At 37.8% G+C, this 21,733-nt stretch overlaps 1 protein-coding gene across 1 annotated transcript in view; it reads left to right on the top strand.

The window, feature by feature from the left end:
• Positions 1-9,790: 9,790 nt before the first annotated feature.
• NCOA2 (nuclear receptor coactivator 2) overlaps positions 9,791-21,733 on the top strand; it is a gene marked incomplete at both ends in the record, with an annotated part of 47,661 nt that continues 35,718 nt past the window's right edge. Inside the window, 6 exon segments of the mRNA XM_010073014.1 lie at positions 9,791-9,894; positions 14,710-14,887; positions 16,272-16,457; positions 17,298-17,399; positions 17,494-17,634; positions 20,942-21,089. Of these exon segments, the coding sequence (XP_010071316.1) occupies positions 9,791-9,894; positions 14,710-14,887; positions 16,272-16,457; positions 17,298-17,399; positions 17,494-17,634; positions 20,942-21,089 (859 nt within the window).

The following is a 21,733-nucleotide window of genomic DNA, read 5'->3' as shown; positions in this document are numbered from 1 at the left end:
TTCCCTCATATTTCTTTTTGGTGTGCCATATTAGGTCACTTGAAAACTTTTGCAGTCATCGATGGCAATTTATAAAAGCAAAAAGATCTTTGCCTGTTGTTGTGAATGATCTGATGTGTCACAAAGATTTATCATCAGCATCCTAAAATAAAGAAGATATTTTGTAATCGTGGCGATGTGGCATTCGAAGAAAGGGAGTCATCTGTTTTCTTTTAACAGCTGGTTGAGTACATAAGAGTGAGGCTTTGAGAAAAACAGATTTTGGCTAGATTAATATTCTTTTGCAGTATGTTATTTTGGCCTAAGTTTTGGAAACGTATAGGTTTAATTAGCTTGGCAATTGCATCTGCAGATTCTTGTCTAAAGAATGTTAACCCTGTATCTTTATTTTCAAAATCTTGCCTTTGTTTTTACACGTCAGAGAACCAACTGGAGAGCTGTTAACTTTGGTGAAAGCAATATATTATTTCTGAGATGGTGATGGAGCCCTGTTTTGAACAAAACTATCAGATCCTGCCATATTTCTTGTCTTTGAAAACATCAGCTCAGCCAAAATGTTAAAGAACATCGGGCTCCCAGTATTTAGACATTCATATTAATGCTGTTTTTTGAGATGAATTATCAAAACAAGATGAGGTTACTCATTAAGTAAATATCTAACACTTACAAAGTTGTAAATGCCAAAAAATACAGTAAAATTTTCTGTCCTAATTCAGTACATACCAAAGAAAATAATTACTTTGTTAAACTGAGTGATGCCAAATATTTGTATCTAGTATTTCAGTGCAGAGGTCAGTTAGCTTGACTCTTTCTTTTAAAATTCAGCCATATTAATGTAACAGATTTTAAGTCAATGCTGGTGGATGCGTGGCGTTTGTTATCAGGTACAGTAAGTAGTTTATCTGAATGTTTTGACGTCATTTAAATACCAACAGAGGCAAAACTATTTCCTGGATATGTGTTTGTGTGTACGGCTACAGATACATATATTTGCATCTGCTTATCTGATTCCAGAATAGAATAATAAGTGACTGATTAAATTGAGGGTATTTTTGGTTAAGGCACTGACAACCAGTGTACTTGATCTCTGTTGTTGTCTAAGTACTGTATTTTAGGCACTCATAAAATATTCTAAATTACACCACAACCAGTCAGAGATTTGAGATTATACTGGTTACTACATGTTCCTAAGAAGTGTAAAAAATATAAATAAATAAATATAATAAACCAAACTAAAACAAAAAAACCCAACCAAAAAAACCCACAGCATTTTAAAAAAGCTTTTTAAACCAGTGAAAATTATAAATTCTCAGCATCATCCTGGATTTTGGCCTTTTGATAGGGATTTCTCCTGGACGGGCTGCACCTTTGATGATTATTTGTGCTTGCTCTTTAGCCAGTTAGTATACACTGGAAAGGTAGTGTTAGTTGTCTTTTTGGAGAAAAGAGAAAGGGTATAGCTTAAAAAATTAGGAATATATACACACACACATACACACATTTGATTTGTCAGTTTGCAAGTTAAGAAGACCCTTTCAATTTATATAAAAGCCTATGCTGAACGTACGCAAATATTTTAATAAGCTAAGACCTGTCTAAACGTTCTGCAGGAGTAAAACTGCACCCAGTTATATTCCTTTCCACTTTTTTTTTTCAGAACTTAGTGGAAAAGGTCAATGTTGTAGCCTGTCCAGGAGGGTCAACAGGTGAAGGTTGTGATGGAAACTTAATTCCACATTCAAGAGTTCTTTATGAAAAACAGCTTTCCACTCACAATGTGGTAGTTTGATATATTCTCACAGTTTACAGTGAGGCATGGGCTGAGAAATAGTTTCTACATCCAGGGCTGCTTTTAGTCTTAATTTAGATTTCGCTTAAATGGTAGGATAAGGTTGTCCTTCTGTGACTCTACTGATAAATCAAAATACTAGAAATAGTCTCAGCAAGGAAATTATTTTACTTGCTGTGTTGTTATGTATATTTACTGCGTTCTGGAGATGAATCAAGCCATTGAGGATTTGGGGTCCCCGATAGGACACTGCTCTTCAGTTAAACAGCAGCAAGTGGGTTGTAATTCTGAGTTTTACTTCAGTCCCCAGTCCTTAATTTACCAGACACCTTCTTAGGTGATCTCAGGTGTGGATAATCTCTGCCACTGCATTAAGTAGCTAAATCTGGGGATAGTAGGTATGTATTTCTGCAAATAATGCTATTTCTCTAATAACGTTGCCACTTTCAGTTGCCACTGTTAAATCCAAAAGTTAGCAATCTTCAGAGAAGCTATTTAAGTGTATTCATAGAAGATGAGGCTCAGCCACAAGTGCTCTGAGTGGAGACGCGTGCTGGATGCGCGGCACTGTGATACCCTGGCTCACAGGGCTTGGAGCCGACCGGCTCCTGGGGCAAGGAGAGGAAAGGGGGGGCACTCCCACTGCTGCCACCTACCCTCTTCCTCACCTCCCAGAAGTACACCATTGACCTTTGTAATAATGAGGGAAAAAAGGGATTGTAGGTGCCATGACAGAAAAGACAGTCAAAATGAAAATGGGGACAAGAAGAAACCAAGGAATGGGTAGTAAAATGCAGATTAAAGTATTTAGCAAAAAATACATACAGAGATAGTAGGCTTCTTTCTGCAGTTAAATATTATTCTTGGTGAGTTGAATTTCATTATTTTTGTCCTTGTTCCAGCTTAACGGAGGTTGGGGCCATTATTTCTCAGGCAGTACTTCTTACTGCTTCTATTGGGTGACAAAAACTCTGACTTGTACAAAAAAAAGAATGATGGAGAAATATCAAAATTATTAAGAGAAATTAAACTAGTATTAATTTTATGTATTATTACTTCCGTTTGTTGCTATTCCTAAATCCATCATGGGTTTTCAGTGCTTGTTTTCCTTTCAGTGTCCATGAGAAATTTATACACTGGCTACTGTTACTGAAGCAGACACCCTTCAAAGCTTGAAATGCTCCATGGATGCTTACCTATATTTGGTGGTTTTGTGAGAATGCAAAGCTTTTTGCAGAGCTAGTGTCCCGTGATGCTTCTTCACAGTGGGAAGGTGGGGCAGGTATGTGTGGGATGGGAGAGCGGCTGTGCCAATTACAAGTTGAAAACACTGCAAAGAAGAAATCACGGTGTTCTACGTGCTGTTACTCCTGAGTGGGTAATGAGCTTGTAGCTTTCTGAGGGCTTTTAGCTTAAGTCCTGGGGTCATTTACCATTTGAGTGCATTTCCACCAGCAGTAGTAAACGTGAAGCCAAACCGTGTGGGTGTGATGAGTGGAGCAGGGCGTGGGGTGCTGTGCGCTGGGCTGGGCAAGCGGGTGGGCACGCAGCCCTTTCCAGCTGAAGGGGAACCAAGCCGTGCTCACAAGAGGGGCTGTGTGTCGGAGAGGTGGGCAAAGCTGTGCTCTTAGATCGCTCGCAGTGTATAACCGTGCTGAGAAAAAGTGCAGCTGTGCTTTTTTAATATGCACTGCAGGAGATTTCAGCAGCCTGATGATATATCGTGCATTAATGTTGAAAAGATAAACACATTTGGAGAGCACAGGAAGGCCTTGTGTTTTTATGTTAGCAGAATGCTTCCTAATGAATAAGAACGTGCTGCTGGCTTCACAGAGCCATATGGCAGCTTTTCTAATTTTAGGTCAATGCAGATGCATAATTCCCCCTTGTTTTACCCCCTAAAACCTTCCTGAGATGTGCCTACTTTTTCCTGTAAGACTTGATCTATAGTTTCTGAGGGAAAAAATATATTCAAGAGTCTTAATAGTTTCTTTGCTCTGGACAGTTGTATGCTGTATGATGAAAGAGCAACCTCACAACAATAATCACTTCCCTAAAATAGGAGCTAACTTTATTCACAGGGATGGGATAAGCTGGTCTTAAAATTGATCGCTGAAATAGTTGCTGTTTCTTAGGCACCAGTCTTTTGAAAAATTACTTGCTTACAGGGAGAAAAAAACAAGTTGTGTTGAGGCAATGGGAACTGAGTAAGAAACGTGCATGTGGATATCGAGTTCCCTGTGAGCCATGGATCGTAGTGCTTTGAATTACACAGCTACAAGGCAGAGCTGCTTGGTTAACCAAGCATCAAAATAACTTACACGTTCTTCACTGCTCTGCTTCATCCTGTGTACTGATCCAAAACTACTCACGTTACCAAATACAAGCTTTCTTTTTTTGTTGGTTTTTTTTTCTGTTTTTTATTCAAGGCAATACATTTGAAGGTCCTTTCTGTACAGCCCTGTTCATGTTAAAAACCTCCTGTCCATGACCACAGTCAATATCGTTACTTAGCAATAGTGATGCACACATGCTATTAAATCTCATATTTCAAATGTTAATAATCTAATACTTAAAAATGTAATGTCAACTAATTATACTTTCTATTGTATGTTAACGTTAGTTTTTAATACTACATCTGCCCTTATCTTTTTCCAGTTACAGACTTTTACTGTTTCCTTGCTTGTTTGTTTGGATTTTTTTTTTTTGCATGGCAATTCAGGAGAGATTGGAAGGACTACACAGGTCACAAATATGAACGAGGCAAGGCAAAAACAGTTGGCTAATGCATACAAAAAATTGAGAAGATAAGTTCTTTTCAAGGCAGTTGAAATGTAAACTTTAATTGCATGTTTAAACATATACAATTTACAATCACTTTCAAGTGATGTTGCTGTTACTGTTAGAGGTATCTTTCTTGATTTGTGTGATTTTTCTCCTGTGCAGAGTTGAGCTTTCTGGTATCCCTTATTTCTTTGCTTATACTTTTTTATCTATTATTATATAAATGTGGGTATATGATTTGAGATGGGTGTGACATTTCAGAAGCAATTACAGAAAATTATGAAGAACAGGAATTATATGGGGCATCTAAGAAAACCTGTTTTAAACAGTATTGGATAATAAGTTTGATTCTGCCTGTTACAGTTTTTTTCTCTTGACCTCTTTCCTCAGCACTTTGTAGAGCACCCGTACTGGTCTCCCTGTCCAGGGTTTTGCCAGCATCTCTTTTTTGCTCCTGTTGTTCTGTGAAGAACTTCAGATGTTTCTCCTATGAAAAATAAACTAAATGTGTGTTGATGCAAATTTTCTCTTTCAGATTATACTTCATCTTTTTGCAATCCCTACAGAGGCTACAGTGTTGTTCTTCACTTTGCAAATGCATTTTGGTTTTACAGAGAGCATCAAGGGGGAAGGATTTCTGTAGCTGGTTTCATTAAGGAAGTTGGAGTAGAGCTTGAATAGAGACAAAGAGAGCTTTTTGGGTGGTTCTACTGGTCCTGCCTGCCCCCCTGTAGGAAGGGAAAGTTTGACACACAACCAAGAGAGGGTGACACCCATCAGTAGCACTTCTGAGTCTACTGTCAGAAATCCAGAGAGAACCAACATAGCTTCAGTTGGGAGTATGGAAAACGAGGAAGGCTTCCTAAGTTAAAATGTAGCAGGAGACTTCAAACTGTGGCTCTTGGCTTCTCTTTCTCTGACTTACAAATTTCTGTTAAACTGATTTGATTTCACAAAGGTTTGCTTTCAGAATCTGGAATAAGCTTCAAATAAAGCTTGAGGCTTTCCCACAGATAAATGTGTCAGCAAATATTTGAGGGCTTTTTTTTTTCTTTCTTCTGTATATTAATGCAGAAAAGTAAGCACAGTTTATGATCACTAGGAAGACATCCAATTGAAAATATTAATATGTATTTTAGTATATTACTGCTTATGCAATTGTAAACATATCCACAGTTTAAAGTCTAAATTACACACATCACTAAAATGCTACATAATTGAATGTATATGTTCTGTGTAGTATCTCTCTCAGGAGTACTTCTATTTTATTTAAATTTTTTTTCTGTCTCTAGGCTAAACTCTTAATTGAGCGGAGCTAATAATTATTTCATGTGCGTGAAGTTTATGCCACTGTAATTTAGATAAGATACACTTGATCCCTGGTAGCCATATTTGTAAGGATGGGACTAGTTTGTAATTTAATGCTTCCTCTCTGTTGAAATGCCAGAGGCTGATGCTGAAGCTTAACCTCCAGCAGAGAATTCACGTGTGGAAGTGAAGCCATGGGAAGCCCCTTCCCCCCCACCTCACTTCTTCCGCCGTCACAAGGCTGTGTTTCTCTTTCCATACTAAACCTCTGCTCTGCTTTAGCTGCTGTGCCTGTAGGACTCCTGGTAACGCTGCCCCCGTGTATTACATTTGAACAGGGGCATTGCTGTTCTAGGAGGCAGCATCTCCAGAAGGTGCGAGATCAGGGAACCAGCTCCTGCTTTCCATGTTAGTGGCCACAGTGGAAAAATCTAGCATCTGTGGTTAGTCACAGGGTAATACCAGCAATTCCCATGGGGCTGGAAAAAAGGCTACTGAGAGGCTTTGCAGGGTTGGGCCTCTGCAGCTATTTTCCTAACCTTTAACATTCAAAAATCATTAATCTAGTGTAGAAATAATAAACTTTATGTGCTTTTGATTTGTTTGTAGGGACCCCCAGTGAACCTAAAAAAGATAGAAGTAAAAAAAAGGAAAAGTAAACTTTACACTTTTGTACTGCTACTTAATGCCAAAGGCTGGTACTGTTAAGAAAAACAAAAAATACCAACTTATGATAAATGCATGAGTGTTGTCGGCACTCAAAATTCGTGTTATCAGTTGTTGGTTTTTTCCAACCTTCCTACAACAAATTTTTGTTCTCAACTAGCCTCACGTGCTCTATCAGTGAAGAAAAGATTTGCATTTCAAGATGTTCCCAGGCTTGGCTGTCAGGATGACACTGCTGACAGGGTTTGCACTTACTTTTCCTGTATGTGCTGATAGTCTTCATGAGGGGCTTTGTAGTTTGGTCAAAAATGGATAATTTATTGCATAGTTGAACAGTATCAGTGGCTGCAGTTTATAACATCAACATAAGTGACTGCTGGTCCTACTCAGAGGCTGTCTGAGGCCATGGTTTCCTATACAATACCACTTAAATAAATGTACAGGGACCTGTGGCCTGAATGTATAGCCTCTTCTAAGCTCTCCGGACACTTAATGTATTACACAATGAAGCTACAGATCCATTTATGAAATCCATAATTTTGGAGCATTTGTGAGTTAGAAAGCTTCTTGGAATGTCTAACCAAATGTCATGAGTATTCTAGTGTACATTGTCACCATCGCTGCGAGAGGCAGGTAGGCAACGTTTGCGTCTCAGTGTCGTTGTTGTATTTTCTCCATTTGTTACACTTTTCCTTTGAGCCAGCACTGTGTTTATTGATCCCACAAAGGTGTTGGGTGGGCCCTCTGTGGAAAAGGGTGTCTAAGGGAAAAGAAAATGGAGAGGTCGAATGGTTGTAAAGGACAGCTAATGATGGAACAGAAGTGGTCAGAGATCAAAGAGTTGAAATGGAGAAGCGGGGAGCCAGAGGGGAAAGCGGCCACTGTAAGGGACTGGACGCAAGGCTTGAGAGATCCATAGTCTGACCTGTTATTGCAGCTTCTGTGATGATTACCATTGTAGTCATTTAAAAGTTTCTCCTTTTTCTTTGTATAAAACCTCACCTGTATGCATAAAAGAGAAGAGTTGTTTATATAGGTATCTTATTGGTGGTTTGTATGAACTCCATGGTTGTAAGAGTGAAAAAAATCTGAAGCAAATGATTTGTATTATGTGAAAAATATTCAGTAAAACTAGTCTGTAAATCAGTGAAACCTGGAATTACTGGGTCACTAATATGCTTGCACACTGTTGGCTGTACCATATCTGCAACCCCTCCATTTCTAGCGCATAGAGAGTAACCCTGTGTTCTCCAACTCTCAAGATGGTATCAATGACTGAAACCGCGAGGGGATGGAAGCAGGAAGCTGTTATCTGCATCCGTTGTAGTGTTTTGCAGTGTGAAGCCAGGGATTACTGTATGCTACCAGGAACAGATGGGAGACAAATATCATCACTGACTTTATTAAAAGCTCAACCCTATGTTTAGAATCTTCTATAATTCTTTCACAATTTTTAGAACGTTTCCAGTATTGTATCATCATACTGTGCCAACTCTGCTATGTTGTAGTATGAGAAGGGATGTTAATTTTTTTTTTTGTTACACCTGATCCCTCCTTTTCGCCAAAAGAAGAAGAAAGAAAAGGGGGGGGGGGGGGGTTTTGAAAATCCCACTGCAGTCCTCAGTCCAAACCAGAGTTTGGTTAGTTTAAGTGGCAAAGGAAGGGTTAATAGTTATTTGTAGTATATTTATTTCTATCAGATTATGCTAATCAAAGTGATTTAAAATTATTCCATTAGTTGCAACAGTCCATCTTCAGAACAGTTGTTTCTCATCATTATTCGCAATGGTGTTACATTGCGTATGAACATACCTGAAGAAGACAGCTAAGATTTTCATGACTCTTTTTTCATGAAAGCAAGAAACCATAGAAATCTAGGATGAGACAACCTGAGTGACCAAAGCTTTATTTGCCAGCGGGTGATCACTGATCACCCAGGGGTTCTCAGAAACCGTTTCTTTACTGTGTGTCTAAGCAGTGTATATTCACACTGACCTTATAACCTCTGCCAAGGAAGGAGTTCAGAGGAACTTTGTCTGCTGTATTGCAGATCTACAGATAGTGTAAAGTATTGTACGTTTGGATACATTTTAATTTGTATGACTGATTCTTTAATTTTCACTAAGGGTGATTTTCCTAAGGCCCTTTGCTCCATCCGCACATAGTGCTTTCAGTAATTCCTACAGTGAATCTTCTTCTGGTTTATTGTTGCAGAAGGCATAAGTTCTTGTTATTATAATTTCAGTGTGCTTTCGTGTTTATTAAAATAATCTATTGCATAATATTAAAAATAAAAAATATCTAATGATTGCTAATATGCTAGATTGCAGTATAGCCCTAGCTTTTACATAATTGCTTGGAAAATAATGAAACAATGTTTTGAGTATAGAACTAGCAACAAAAAATGACTCCTTTCATTAACTTATAATGTAGACTATGTATTTTGTATAGTGTTTATTACTTTTATGACTTCTTCTTTAAATACAAATATCATTCTTGGAATAGAACATTTAGTGGAGTTCATTACTAGATAGGAATTATAAACACTCTCGATTTGAAAGTTCCACTATGTATGAGGGTCCCTTACATTTGGAGTTGGGTATGGTCAGTGATACTGTATATAACATATTGTAAGATGTGTCATTATGCTCCAGAAACCTTAAATCATTATTTTCTTCCCTGTAATTTTCAAATACAGCACTTGAAATTGTATGTAGTTTAATAACATATTGGTAAATAAGGCAGTATGAAAACCATGTGATAGCAAAAATGTGGGTGGAGGCATGGGAACAGAAACGAGGCTGCTGTTTCTCAGTACTGAAACAGCAGATCATGGACTTAACGTTTTTCTTTCTATATATAGTAATGGTGGAAAAGTTGTGTAGCTGTGAGCTTTGCATGCTCTTGTAGTTCAGTGTTTTAATACACCTTGATCCTGGCTTTTGCTCATTGCGCCTTCACGAGGAGTCCTTGTCTTTGCCCAGTGTTACGTTTTGTAGTTTAGTAAAATGTCTAGCAGAGAAAAAGAAGGAATTATTTATTTTGTGTCACAAAACTTCAAAACTGAGAACAAAATATACTAGTTATGCTTTTGTTGAATCACTATGGGAGACTATTTAATCTCATTTTCAGTATTGTTGCACTGTAACTGTTTCATAGCTGGTCTGAATAGTCTGTGGGCTCCTACTGTATCACTTAAAGAGCATTGCTCTGTCATTTAATACATAGTTTTCTTTATTGCAGAAAAAGCAGCAGCAGCTAATGAAGATGAAGTGCAAAAAGCAGATGTATCATCTACGGGTCAGAGTGTCATCGACAAGGATGCACTTGGACCAATGATGCTTGAGGTGAAGAGCACAAAATTCCTTTATTTAAGTCAGTTCTTCTCCCCCTAGGATGAAGAGCAGTGTAATGAAATGAAAAAGTGCAGTCGGAGGTCACTGTAAAAGAATGGTCAAGAGAGACAAACCATCCTGGCTACTTAGGATTATGTCATTTAGGAGCAGGCAGCATATTTCTGTTGGATTCAGTGATGAAACTCTCTTTAACTTTGAGGGGTGAGAAGCAGAGAAAGAGATAATTCAGCTGCTTTGTAACACAGACAACTTCAGGGGCTTCAGTTGGTAGGAAGTCTTGTGTGTCTGCATGTGCCTGTTTTATTTGTTCTAAACCACAACAGATTTGGAAGACCTGTTGTACCTAAACATTGACTTACATAGTATACACGTGACTAACACTTTCTCTAAAATTGCATGCCATTGCTATTCTGTTTTAGTGATTTATCACTTCAGGCACTTACAGCGTGACTCCTCCCTCTAGAATGTGAAAGTAATCTAGGAGAGCTTGTGTCTTTCAGTTTGTTCAGTTAAGATTTGTGTCTGATTTTAGCTGTTGTATTCTGGAGTGCCAAAAGGCTGCGTGGTTAAAACCTAGCTTCTAAATGTTTTAATAGTAAAGGTGGGTAGGTATGTTGTCTGGGATCCTAATGTCATGTGCTACTGTCCTTTGGCACTACTGCTTTATCTGCTTAAGCTCACTTGCAAACTGTTCGTTCCTGTGGGCTGACTGTGGGCTTTATCTGTATGGATGAATAAATGTCACTTTAGATAAAACAAGACAAACTCTGAATCAAGCTACAGGAGGAACCAGCTTTGGCAGAAGCATAATTATTCCTTGTTTCTGAATGTTGCAGGAACAAGATGCACGTTACAACAGTTTTAAGTATTTGCATTATTTTTCATTATTTGTTAGATGAAAATATAGTTTTCTATACTACATATGAAATAAAGGCTCCAACATCATAGTACTAAACATAAGGAAGATGAGGCAGGTTGGAGTGAAAATTTTATTCTTTGAAAATTGAGGGTAACAAATTAATTTATTTAATTTATATCTATTATATGTTCTCACTGAATTTAATATTGTTCTTTTTGCTATCAGACAAGGTTAAACATCCATCTCTTGCATTGCTATGTTAAAATTTATCTTTAATTTCCTGTTAATTTAATTGTAAGGACCTGGTTTAATCAGAGGGAACATAAGGATAAGATTATTTTTTTTTCACATTATGTTGCATGATTGGCTATTGCAGCAAACATGACATGTAAAAATCACCCATCTATTCTGTTATTCCATTTAATTTTGTTTTCCTTCACATTAAAACTATTGCAATGAAAGATTGTGGAACTAAATTAATAAACCGTGGCCCTTTTGCACAAAGAAACGTAAAAGGACTGAAAGTTGCTAGGCGTTTGCTGTGAAAAGACTACCGATACTTTCTTTGTGTCTTTATCTGCTTAAGCAAATGCAATTATTTCATCTTTACAGAACCCCTTTATACAACCTCTTCAAAAACTTACCCTCTTCCATTGTCAAATAATAATAAAAATGGCAATACTGATGAACAGTTTATTAGTTGATTTTGTTTAGAAATTGAATTGTCTGTTTTTATTAAAGAATAATACTGAAGAATCCTCAAAATAGTGAGTGTTTCCAGCTGAAGAGAGCAAGTAAAATTCATCATGCAGCTGCCTCTGAGGAATATTTTAACATGTTTTGTGGTTAAAGCAGAATGTAGATAGGAAGAGAGGGTAGATAAATAGTCAAGAGAGAGATGACAGCAGCTCAAGAACACAAATTTATTTTCCATTCCAGTATATTGTCTAAAATAATATCTGTTCTTTTGTTTTTTCCTCCAGCATGTTGCCTGTTATTTGTTCCCCCATTGTACCAATAGCTCTGAAGAAGAGTGTGCTCGCCTTTGTCACTGTTCTAGTTGTTTATAGTGGTGGCATACATCTGGGCACAGAATTAAGAAATTATTGCAAAAGTGGAAGCTTCTAAAAGGTTTAAGTGGCTTGGCGCATTAACTTGCTTAAAAGCCTGATGCTTACCTACAAAGTTATGTCATTAACAGAAAAGAAAGAAATGGGAGAGTAGCATATAAGGCCCTGTGTTGCTCTAGGTTCAGATGACCACTTTTGAGGTCAGCCCAGGAAGCAGCTGTGAGGAAACAGCACAGAGCCCTTCCTTGCCAAAGAAGTTGCTGTAGTAGGAGATGGTAGGGAAAACTGAAGATTATTGTGGGATGCCACTAACTCTCATGATTTCTTGCTTGCCATCTCCACATTTGAAAGTTTTCTCCTTAGGACTCCGATAAGCATCTGCTATGGCTTTGGTTTGCAATCCCTTTGAATTGATGTAAGCGTGGACCACTGCCAAGCAGAGTGGTTCAGCCAAACTCACACCCCTCTGCCAGCTCTAAATGTCAGGTGGTTTCGTGGTGGGCCAGTTCAGGGGACTGATGCGGCTAGCATCTATTTTTTTTCTTGCATTAATTTTCAGGCAACTCAGTTCCCTGGCCTAGCTCTTCATATCCTCAGACAGTACAGGGAGCTGTCATGGTGTAGAGAGGACTAAACCAAAGACATCATGCTCACATTGGCTTCAAGCAGTGATGAAATGCAGTCTAAGACACTAATCCATAGCAGAGATGCTGATAGAAAATTGTATTAGAGCCTCAATTAATTAAATCTTGTAAATCATTGTTAGTTAAACTAAATGTAGGAAAATGTCAAGATTGTTAGAAAAGCACATGGAAAGGAGGGGGCTCTCCAATGAAAGTGATTTAACAAGAGGAGCCAGGAATGATCAGAAACAAAAAGGCGGCAATGATAAGAAACAAAGTCAGAGATTAGAATTTGTGACAACAAAAGAAAAAAATTCCTAGTTTATCTTAATTTAGAGGCAGTCAGGAAAAGTATATACCTTTGTGAGTTCTATTATTTTGTCATTTAAAAATAGAACAGACAAAGCATTTGGCAGCCATTAGCTTAGCCACTCTGCTTGTGTGTTGTGCTTTCACATCCCTCCCCTTTAGCAGAATCATTAAGATAGTTCAGGAAGGGCCTCTGGAGCTTGTGTGGTCCCATCTTCCACCGGGAGCAGGTCTGACTCAGGTCCAAGTGCAGCTGAGGTTTTACTATCTCTGGGAAAGGAGATCTCAGAGCCTCTTTGGGCAGCCTCTTCCCCTGCCCACCTTCATGGTGAATTCCTTTTTTTTTTTTCTTGTATCTCCATGAAGTTTCCTGTCTTGCAACGTGTCTGTTGTGTCTCGTCCTTTCCTTTTGAAGCTCTGAAGACAGCCTGGCTCTGTCTTCTCTTTAGCCTTCTGCTAGGTGGGTGAAGACACAAGATCCTTCCTTAGCCTTCTTTTGTACTGTCCGGATTTGCTAATGCTCAGTAGCGTACAATATTTTTAATATGTACTTGTAGCCTTAGGACTCGAGAACTGCCTGCAAAGACCAACACACAAGTTGTATATAAGTTTGGTCATATAAAAAATGCCACACTTGCTATGGCAGCTCCTCCTTGTTAGACTGTTTAGCAGTGAGATGAGTTCAGGTTTAGTATGGATCCATTCTTCTTTTAATTAACCCATGATGAACTTGTTTTTGTAACTTGTTAGGTTACAATAACTAACAACTGTTCTAGTGATTTCCCACCAATCCTTAGAGAAGTGAATAAATCAGGCAAAGCTTCAGAAGTCTGTAGGGGTTAATTGTTGATTGAATGCCTAGACCAAAAGCTTTGGTGCTTTAAGCTTAAATGTATCCCTCCTTATCTGCTCATATGACATGTGCTGGAGAGTTGTGTTCTGAAATACTTCTGCCATGCACAATCATGCTTGCATCTTAAGGAAAATAAAGTTTCCATGAGAAGTTCTTACTGATACACAAATTTTTGCTTTATCCTCATCAGGTAGAAGTGACGTAGTTTTTGGCTTAGGCTTCAGATAACATACAGCAGATATCTTGGAAAGAATGCTACAGCTAGGTTGTCACTGTCACAGGAGATCAGGCGGAAACCAATCCGCAGAAGTGACTGATTTAGACACTTCCTTGCAGAACCTTTAAGTCCTTTGGAATACCATGGAGCTGAGTTGAAGAGGTGAAAGTCTGGTTCCTGTTCCCTGGATTGTGTGTGGACTGAATTAAACTGGTGTCAAATAAAAAAACCAAAAGCAATTCTGGGAGTAGGGACTAAAGCTGCACCATCCTGGCTGCTCACTGCCTGCTCTCAGCTTCCTTTGCCCTTCTCTGCTTTTAACCCCTCATGTTCCTGGCTGCATGGGGCCTCACCTCTATGAAGATGCATTTCTGGGGACATGGACAGAGCCTTTCTCTTTCTGCTGGTGTTTTCTTTGCCTTATGCCAGCACATTTTATGACGGTTTCCTGGGATCAGTCTCCCTGTGCTGCATAGAGGAGTTACCAGGCTCTAGGTTTAGCAGAACCAGCTTCTGGTCCAGGTTTCCAACTTCATAGGCAGGCAGATAGGTAGCAACCTCTTCCATGATGTATGTTTGTTTGTTTGTTTGTTTGGAGCGGCATGGTGGTGGTTTGTTTTCATGTGTGGGTTTCATTACTTTGCAAGGGGTGCGCCTTTCTGTTCTTTTACACTGGCTTGTTGTAAGAAAGATTAGATACTCAGTCTGAAATGTGTCCTTTGCTAGACAAGAATAGAAGAACTGGGATGGGTGCAGAAAGGTTCAGCTGTATCTGCTGAAGAAAATATTTTTATGGATATCTTGTTGTTAATCTGATTGTTTTCTATTGTGTTTCTCTCTCTTTCTCTCTCTGCTTTTTTTTTTTTCCCCTTTAGGCCCTAGATGGGTTCTTCTTTGTTGTGAACCCAGAAGGTAACGTTGTGTTTGTTTCTGAGAATGTGACACAGTACCTAAGGTACAACCAAGAAGAGCTGATGAACACAAGCATATATAGCATCCTGCATGTAGGGGACCACAATGAATTTGTCAAAATCCTGCTGCCAAAATCTTTAGGTATGTATCTTCTCCTCATACCATTACTTATTTGACTTTGGTTTCGTAAATCAGTGTTTCATTAACTTAAGTTAATGTCCTTCTACTACTTACAGTTTCCTCGTATACAGTCTATGTATTTTTAATGTATATATAGGCTGTATAAATGATTAATACTATTCTCAAAAGCATCCTCCACTCTTTCAGATTCTTCTTTGTTAAAATTACTCTTAGTAACTCAAGTTAGCTGATATTTTTGATGGATCTCCAGAATGAATCTGACAGAATTAGTTGTGTGAGCTCTGTTAATTCTCTGTCTAGGCTGGTTATTCTGAGAATGACCCAAGAAAGGGGGAATATAAAAGAAAAATCAGATAACTCCTTATGCTAGAATTTTTATTTCAGTGTTTTTAGACTTACCAGTATCTACCCTTATCTTTCAAAACCTGTTTTTGTTGTTGCAGCCATTTTTAGATTCCTGACAATATTGGTTTTAATGTCATTGGGTGGTGAAAAGAGAGAGAAAGTCAATACTGGGCACCTCATTTACTCACGGCAGTTTAAAAAGTATTATGCAATTCACTTTATCATTTTATGCCTTTACTTATAAACCCCTGAAGAATCAAAAATGTAAATGGCTAAACCCCATAGATTGTTGCCTTTGTTGCACTTTATGACTGGAGAGGGCAAGTGAAGAGTATTTTAAATATGACTCTGCTATTTCCTAATGTGATATTATATTCATTTGCTCTAACTGGTGTCCAGTACCTATATTTGTGCATCTCAGTATTTTATTCCCTTTTGTACTTGTCTTAAGCACAGTGGTAGACTTTAGTTTTTTCCGTCACTGCACTCAGGTCATCCCTCCAGTCTTTCCCGTTGTAGCTGAGACTTTGTGTTTCAAAATATTCCCCATGGCATTGCTTCCTGTTTTTATAAATACCTATTAGTTTATTTTCTTTCTATTTCTAAACTGGACACAGATTTTTATACAATGCTGCTATCTCTTTTGTATTAATCACTTTTAAATTCAATGTACAGATCCTACATATTGCCTTATTTCTTCCAGGCACATAAATTAACTTTATCTACCCAGTAGGCTTTTCACTGTGCTGTATAACTTTTAGATGAACCAATATTTAGACTTTGATCTTGCTATTCTACTATGCTGTTATGAGTCACTTGAAAAAAAATGTGATAGCTGAACAAATTAGCAGTGCTAATTTTATAAACTACCTTGTTATGTGCTGGTTTGGGCTCTAATATTAAAAATAGAGTGGTGTTGCTGTTAAATGAGATTGTTTCCCAACCAGTTTGCAAAGCATCTTGCTGAGTTTCCTGTGGATAAGCAGCAGAAATTACTGCTACCAGATTTATCTCACTAAATGATCTTTGCTTTGCTCAGTAAACGGGGGATCTTGGTCTGGTGACACTCCTAGGCGTAATAGCCATACCTTTAATTGTCGGATGCTGGTAAAACCTCTTGCTGATTCTGAAGAAGGCCATGATAACCAGGAAGCACATCAAAAATATGAAACTATGCAGTGCTTTGCTGTTTCTCAACCAAATTCCTTCAAGGAGGACGGTGAAGGTAATTACTGCTTTCAGTATTTTCTCTTCCCGTACTGTTGTGTGACAGCAGTTTCGGTACAGTTGATAAAGGGGCTTTTAAATCCCGAAAAATGGAAAAAATTATAAGTTTTTTTCTTTTTCTTTTAACTGTAGAAGTGTAGTTTCATCTTGGATTATGAGTGTATACACTTGCATGTACCTGTGTTAAACCAATATAACTGAAATTGAGAGAAACTCTGCTTACCTTAAAGAGAGAGCCTAGTTTTATATCACTGCAGTTGTAAGAAGAATGTAGATTACTGGGTGTTTCAATGAGCATTTTTTTGAGTTCTTAGAATTTGCAGACAATTGTGGTTCACCATTTCCTTTACCATTTACTACTTCAGCAGGTAAATTTCCTCAGATTGTATTTTAAGTATTCAGATAAGTAAAAATGTCTTATTATGAAGGTGCTTTCTCAGGGACAGCAAGCATTTGAGGCATGTTAAAGAAATGTGGCTTTGAAGGTACAAAATGGCCAGTGTTGAAGAAATGTGCTCTCTGTGCATGCAGTATATTATTTTTTATTACTTGTCTCCTTAGTGGTTGAGCTGCTCCAGGTATATGCATAAACACGTGCCAATAATTATGGGCTGTGGTGTTTCTAAAACAGAAAACAAACCCACCTCTCCTGTGTTGTTTAATGCTGTAGGAAATAATGAAGATGTAAAACCACTATCTATCCTTTTATTTATTGGTACAAAATCTATTATTTTGTTCCAAAAAGGTTTAAGGAAGTTTTTAAAATAATTCTGAATTCTTTGTGGAAACAAAATCTTCCTCTTCTGTACAAATTACTGAAGTAGCATTTTTCTCTAAGATTTGCAGTCTTGCTTGATTTGTGTCGCAAGAAGAGCTCCAGTGAAGGAAAGACCACTTCTTCCTTCATCAGAGAGCTTTACTACTCGCCAGGATCTACAAGGTATTGTGAAACAGGAGATTTTAATGCCCCCCCCCTCCCCCCACCCCATCCCCCAGGAGGAAATTGCTTTAACAAATGTTTCATCTAATATCAGGCAAAATAACTTCACTGGACACAAGTACCATGCGAGCAGCTATGAAACCTGGCTGGGAGGATTTGGTGAGAAGATGCATTCAGAGGTTCCACTCGCAGCACGAAGGAGAAGTATCTTTTGCCAAGAGGCATCACCAGGAAGGTTAGGTTTCATATTTTTAGCACTTTCTATATTTAAACTGTTTGACATTTGTATCTGTTGGTTGTGTTCTCTTTGTTATGTTTGCGTGGAACAAGCTGATTTGCCTAACATGCTGATGGCTCTCTCTAGAGAGGTTTTGCACCGTTCTCCCTGTTATTTTTAGCCTGCTTGTTTTAACTGTGCCATATTGGAGGGTCCTTTAAATTGTTGCAATCATTTTAGAAAGAAAGACCCTTGCGTGTTCCCCACCAAAACATTCACTACCCATTATTCTTAAGAACCTCAGCTCACAAATTGCAGTTCATTGACCTGTATTGCTTTTCTCTACAAAAATGGACTTTTACTGTCACATTTTCTGTGAGAAACACTCAGTGTGAGTTATCAAAGATGCAGCACTTGTGCCATCTGGAAACCTACATTGTTGTGCTGTATCTAGCTGATAAGTGCTATAGGATATACCACAACCACATCTACTCCGTCAAGATGATGGTAGGTAAGATGTAGGAGAGTACTGCACTGTGAAAGGTTCCCCGTTAGGTTTCTGTGGTAGTGACTGAGTGGAGATTTTTATTTTCATAAAACCCTGGTACTCCTAGTTGTAGTCACAAAGATACAAATTGCTAAAAACAAATAACCCTTTATAGTCCACAGGAAAGTTATTTCAAAACCAAGGGGGAATAGCTAGAACATTTCCAGTGCAGGAGCGTCATTATTTAGGTTCACATTTGTAGAACAGGGTTTACACCTGGCCTGTAACAAGCAGTTGCCATGGTCATTAAACAACTAGCATGCTGCGTGAAAATGGAATTGTAACTGGAATCTCAAATTATTCCACCAAATATACAAAAAAATCCCTTTAGTCATGTGACATCAGTTAACTATTTTTTGATGTGTTTTGCTTTCATTAAACCTTCAGTTTTCATGTTGGGAATGTGGGGGCACAGAAATACCATGATATTTTATAGAACAGCTTTTGGGGTATATGCAGTAGGAGGGATAAAAGTTCACAGCCTTATGCTGTGATTTTAGACAGAGTTGAAGAAGTTAGTATGCAGTTAAAATTATAGTATGGGGTGTAGAGAGCGGTTTCATGTAAGGACCTGTCTGTGCCAAAGGTGATTTAGGAGTTTCTGTTATGTCATCCAGCCACTTGTTACTTCAGTCCTCTTCAAATTATTCCTGACCAAATTAGCAGCTCCTACGTTCAGAGCTAAGGTTTGAGTCCCCTCTATCTGTGAAGTGATAAAAATATTGGTGTTTTGGAGTTTACACTGTATCATTTTGAAGGAAAGGCTTAGAATTGTTGTATAAAGCATAGAGTTGGTTTAAACGAGGGGGCTCTGGACTTCTTGTGGAAATGAAGAGAGTAAGCGATAAGAGGAGGAGAAAAAACCTCGGGAATTGCTTTGCTGCAGAGGATCCAGCACTGGAGAGGAATAATGGCTGAAATAGTGGCTGGTAGCATGGAGAAGAAAAACGAGGCATAGCTTCAGCGGTACCATCTTTGCATTTGACTGAGGAACCTCTTGCATTTTTTTGGGTCGCTATAGTTTGACAGTAGAAGCAAAGAAATTAACAGTCTCCTACATATAACTCAGTGTTACAGTGAGGGGAAAAAAAATCAGTGTTAGCTTGATAAACAATAAAACTACTAAGCTTTTGAATTAACTCTCAGTATAAAGTGCAAAATATATAGTAAGTTTTTATTGGCCACAGTCAGAAAAATAGCATTTCCTCAAGAGGAATACGGAAACATTCTTGTTTGCTTAAAGAATTAGTTTGGAAAATGATTTAAGTAGAGATTTCACTTGTATCCTGTTGGCATTGAGTACTGGAATTTCCTGAAGTGTTATATGCTAAAGTTAAGAGCTTCGGACCTTCTGGTGCCCAAAGGTTAAACTGAAACAATGACATACCTAACAGTGAAATTTTGCTTTGTATTGTTTCACAGTTGTAGGTTCTTGTTTTTCTTTACATTTTTACTCTGAAAAACCCCTTCTGGTTGTTTAAATTGTGCTTCCTGTTTTCTCACTGCCTAAATAATACTTGAAATCCTTGCAGAACAATATATGACAGTGGGGGGGACAGGGAAGGAAAGCAATAATAACCAGTCTTGCAAGACTGAAAATCTGGTCACTCTGTAGAGTGGACTATTTAATAAAGCCACACTCAGAAAACCATGTCATTTCATTACAACAGGAAATATTAAAAGACAAGCAATGAAATTAAGATGCAATTATACTATTAATTTTTTTAAAAAACACAGAAAATATATATGTATAAAAAATAGGAAATTATAAGTATCTGTAGGACTTTATTCCTATTTTTTCCCTAAACAATTATATGAAAAATGCTGAAGTTCAGTACTTCCCTCCTGACATATCTGCAATCCTAATGTAATAGCTTTTGGAGTAGGAGTTGAAAAATGATCAGACTTATTTCATTGATGGCAAAGAGTGAACAGTAGAGTAAAGGTTTGGAGATTTGCTTTTCCATAACGTGATTTTCATTTTTAGTTAAAGAAATGTCACAGGGGTCTACAGAACTTAGAGAATTGAATTTGTTGAAGTTCAGATTTACACTGAACAACTTGAGGGCTGCAGAATATGTGCAGTGAAGTATAACCCAAACCTGAAATGCAATTATCTCTGACACTGGGGAAGGATAGCACAGCCCCAATTTTGGTTTACGTAATTATATTTGTAATTTGTTTGAGCTGTATATTTTTGTATTTGTTCTTTTAAAAGTAATAATTTCTTGTTCCAGTTCTTATTTCTAGTTGTTCCCATGTAAAAGATTTATGTACTTTTTAAATTAAAGAAGTAGTGAGAGTAACTGCTACAAGATAATTTAAGCAGGCAATAAGGAGAAAAAGATACAGGCTAATGGAAACAGATGATCTAGAACCTAAGGGCATTTATATTAATCATCATGATGTAGATGATAGGGATGAAAAAATGTATGAGGAACAAAAGGAGTTAGTCACACACTTGTTGAAAAGTGAAATAGGCATCAAGGACTTCTTGGTCCACTCCTGAAATACTATGTATTTCACAGTATCTGTCCTTCTATTGCTGTCACTCCTTACAGGTTTTCGTTTGATCACTGTACGGTATGGGGGATCCTTTTTTTTACATGCATGTCATCTATTTATTTTCAAAATTTTTCTTTTTCTTTTTTTTTTTTTAATTAACACAGCGTCTGTGGTATCAGTGCTGATGGATTGAGATCATCAGATGTTGAGCAACTAAGCTACCTGGGCTATGGTTTCTCATTAATTTAATTCTGTTATTTTGCTTGCTTGCAGTGCTGAGGCAGGGACTAGCATTTAGTCCTGTTTATCGGTTTTCCTTGTCTGATGGCACTATTGTTTCTGCCCAAACGAAGAGCAAGCTCATCCGTTCTCAGACGACTAGTGAACCTCAGCTTGTAATCTCCTTGCATATGCTTCACAGGTAATCCTGACCCGTTTATTATATCCATACTCTGCAGAGAGACAGGGAAAGTACAAAGTTGACAAAGCAAATAGATCATTTAAGGCTGATCGATGTTCAGTTGACCTAGAACAGATAGCATGAAACCAAAATAATTTTTTGAAATCAATCCTTACAGCAGGAAAAGACTGTAAGATTATTTCAGGATTACAAGGGTTATGATGGGTTTTTACATCAAGATCTTCCATTAAACATACAGAATTTCCTTTAATCTCGTGTTCTTAATTTCAGTATTTTAATTTCCTGTATTTTGCATAGTAGACACACTAAACTTTCCAAATAAAATTAAATCTAGAAACCTTTGAAGGATTAAATTCCTGTAGTTCACAGGCAGTCTTATGTTGGGCCTGCGTCATCTTTAAAGAAGATGTTGTGATTATTAGAACTGCATTTTAGACAAAACCGCGTATTTTAACTCCATGTCTCTCTTCATTCCTTGTCTTTTCTGGGCTTGGAGTAGTGGCTTTCACATGTCCAATCCTGAGAAATGCTACCACTAATAGGTTTTTTTTAAAAAAAAAAAAGGCCCAGGCAATAATATGTAAAAGTCAAGGGTAAGTATTCGCTGACCTCAGAACTTCAATGAAAAATTTTAATTGAGTCAT

The sequence above is a fragment of the Pterocles gutturalis genome, unplaced genomic scaffold (assembly GCF_000699245.1).
Source record: "Pterocles gutturalis isolate BGI_N339 unplaced genomic scaffold, ASM69924v1 scaffold49622, whole genome shotgun sequence".
Lineage (NCBI taxonomy): Eukaryota > Metazoa > Chordata > Aves > Pterocliformes > Pteroclidae > Pterocles > Pterocles gutturalis.
This window is presented reverse-complemented; position numbering and strand designations above follow the sequence as displayed.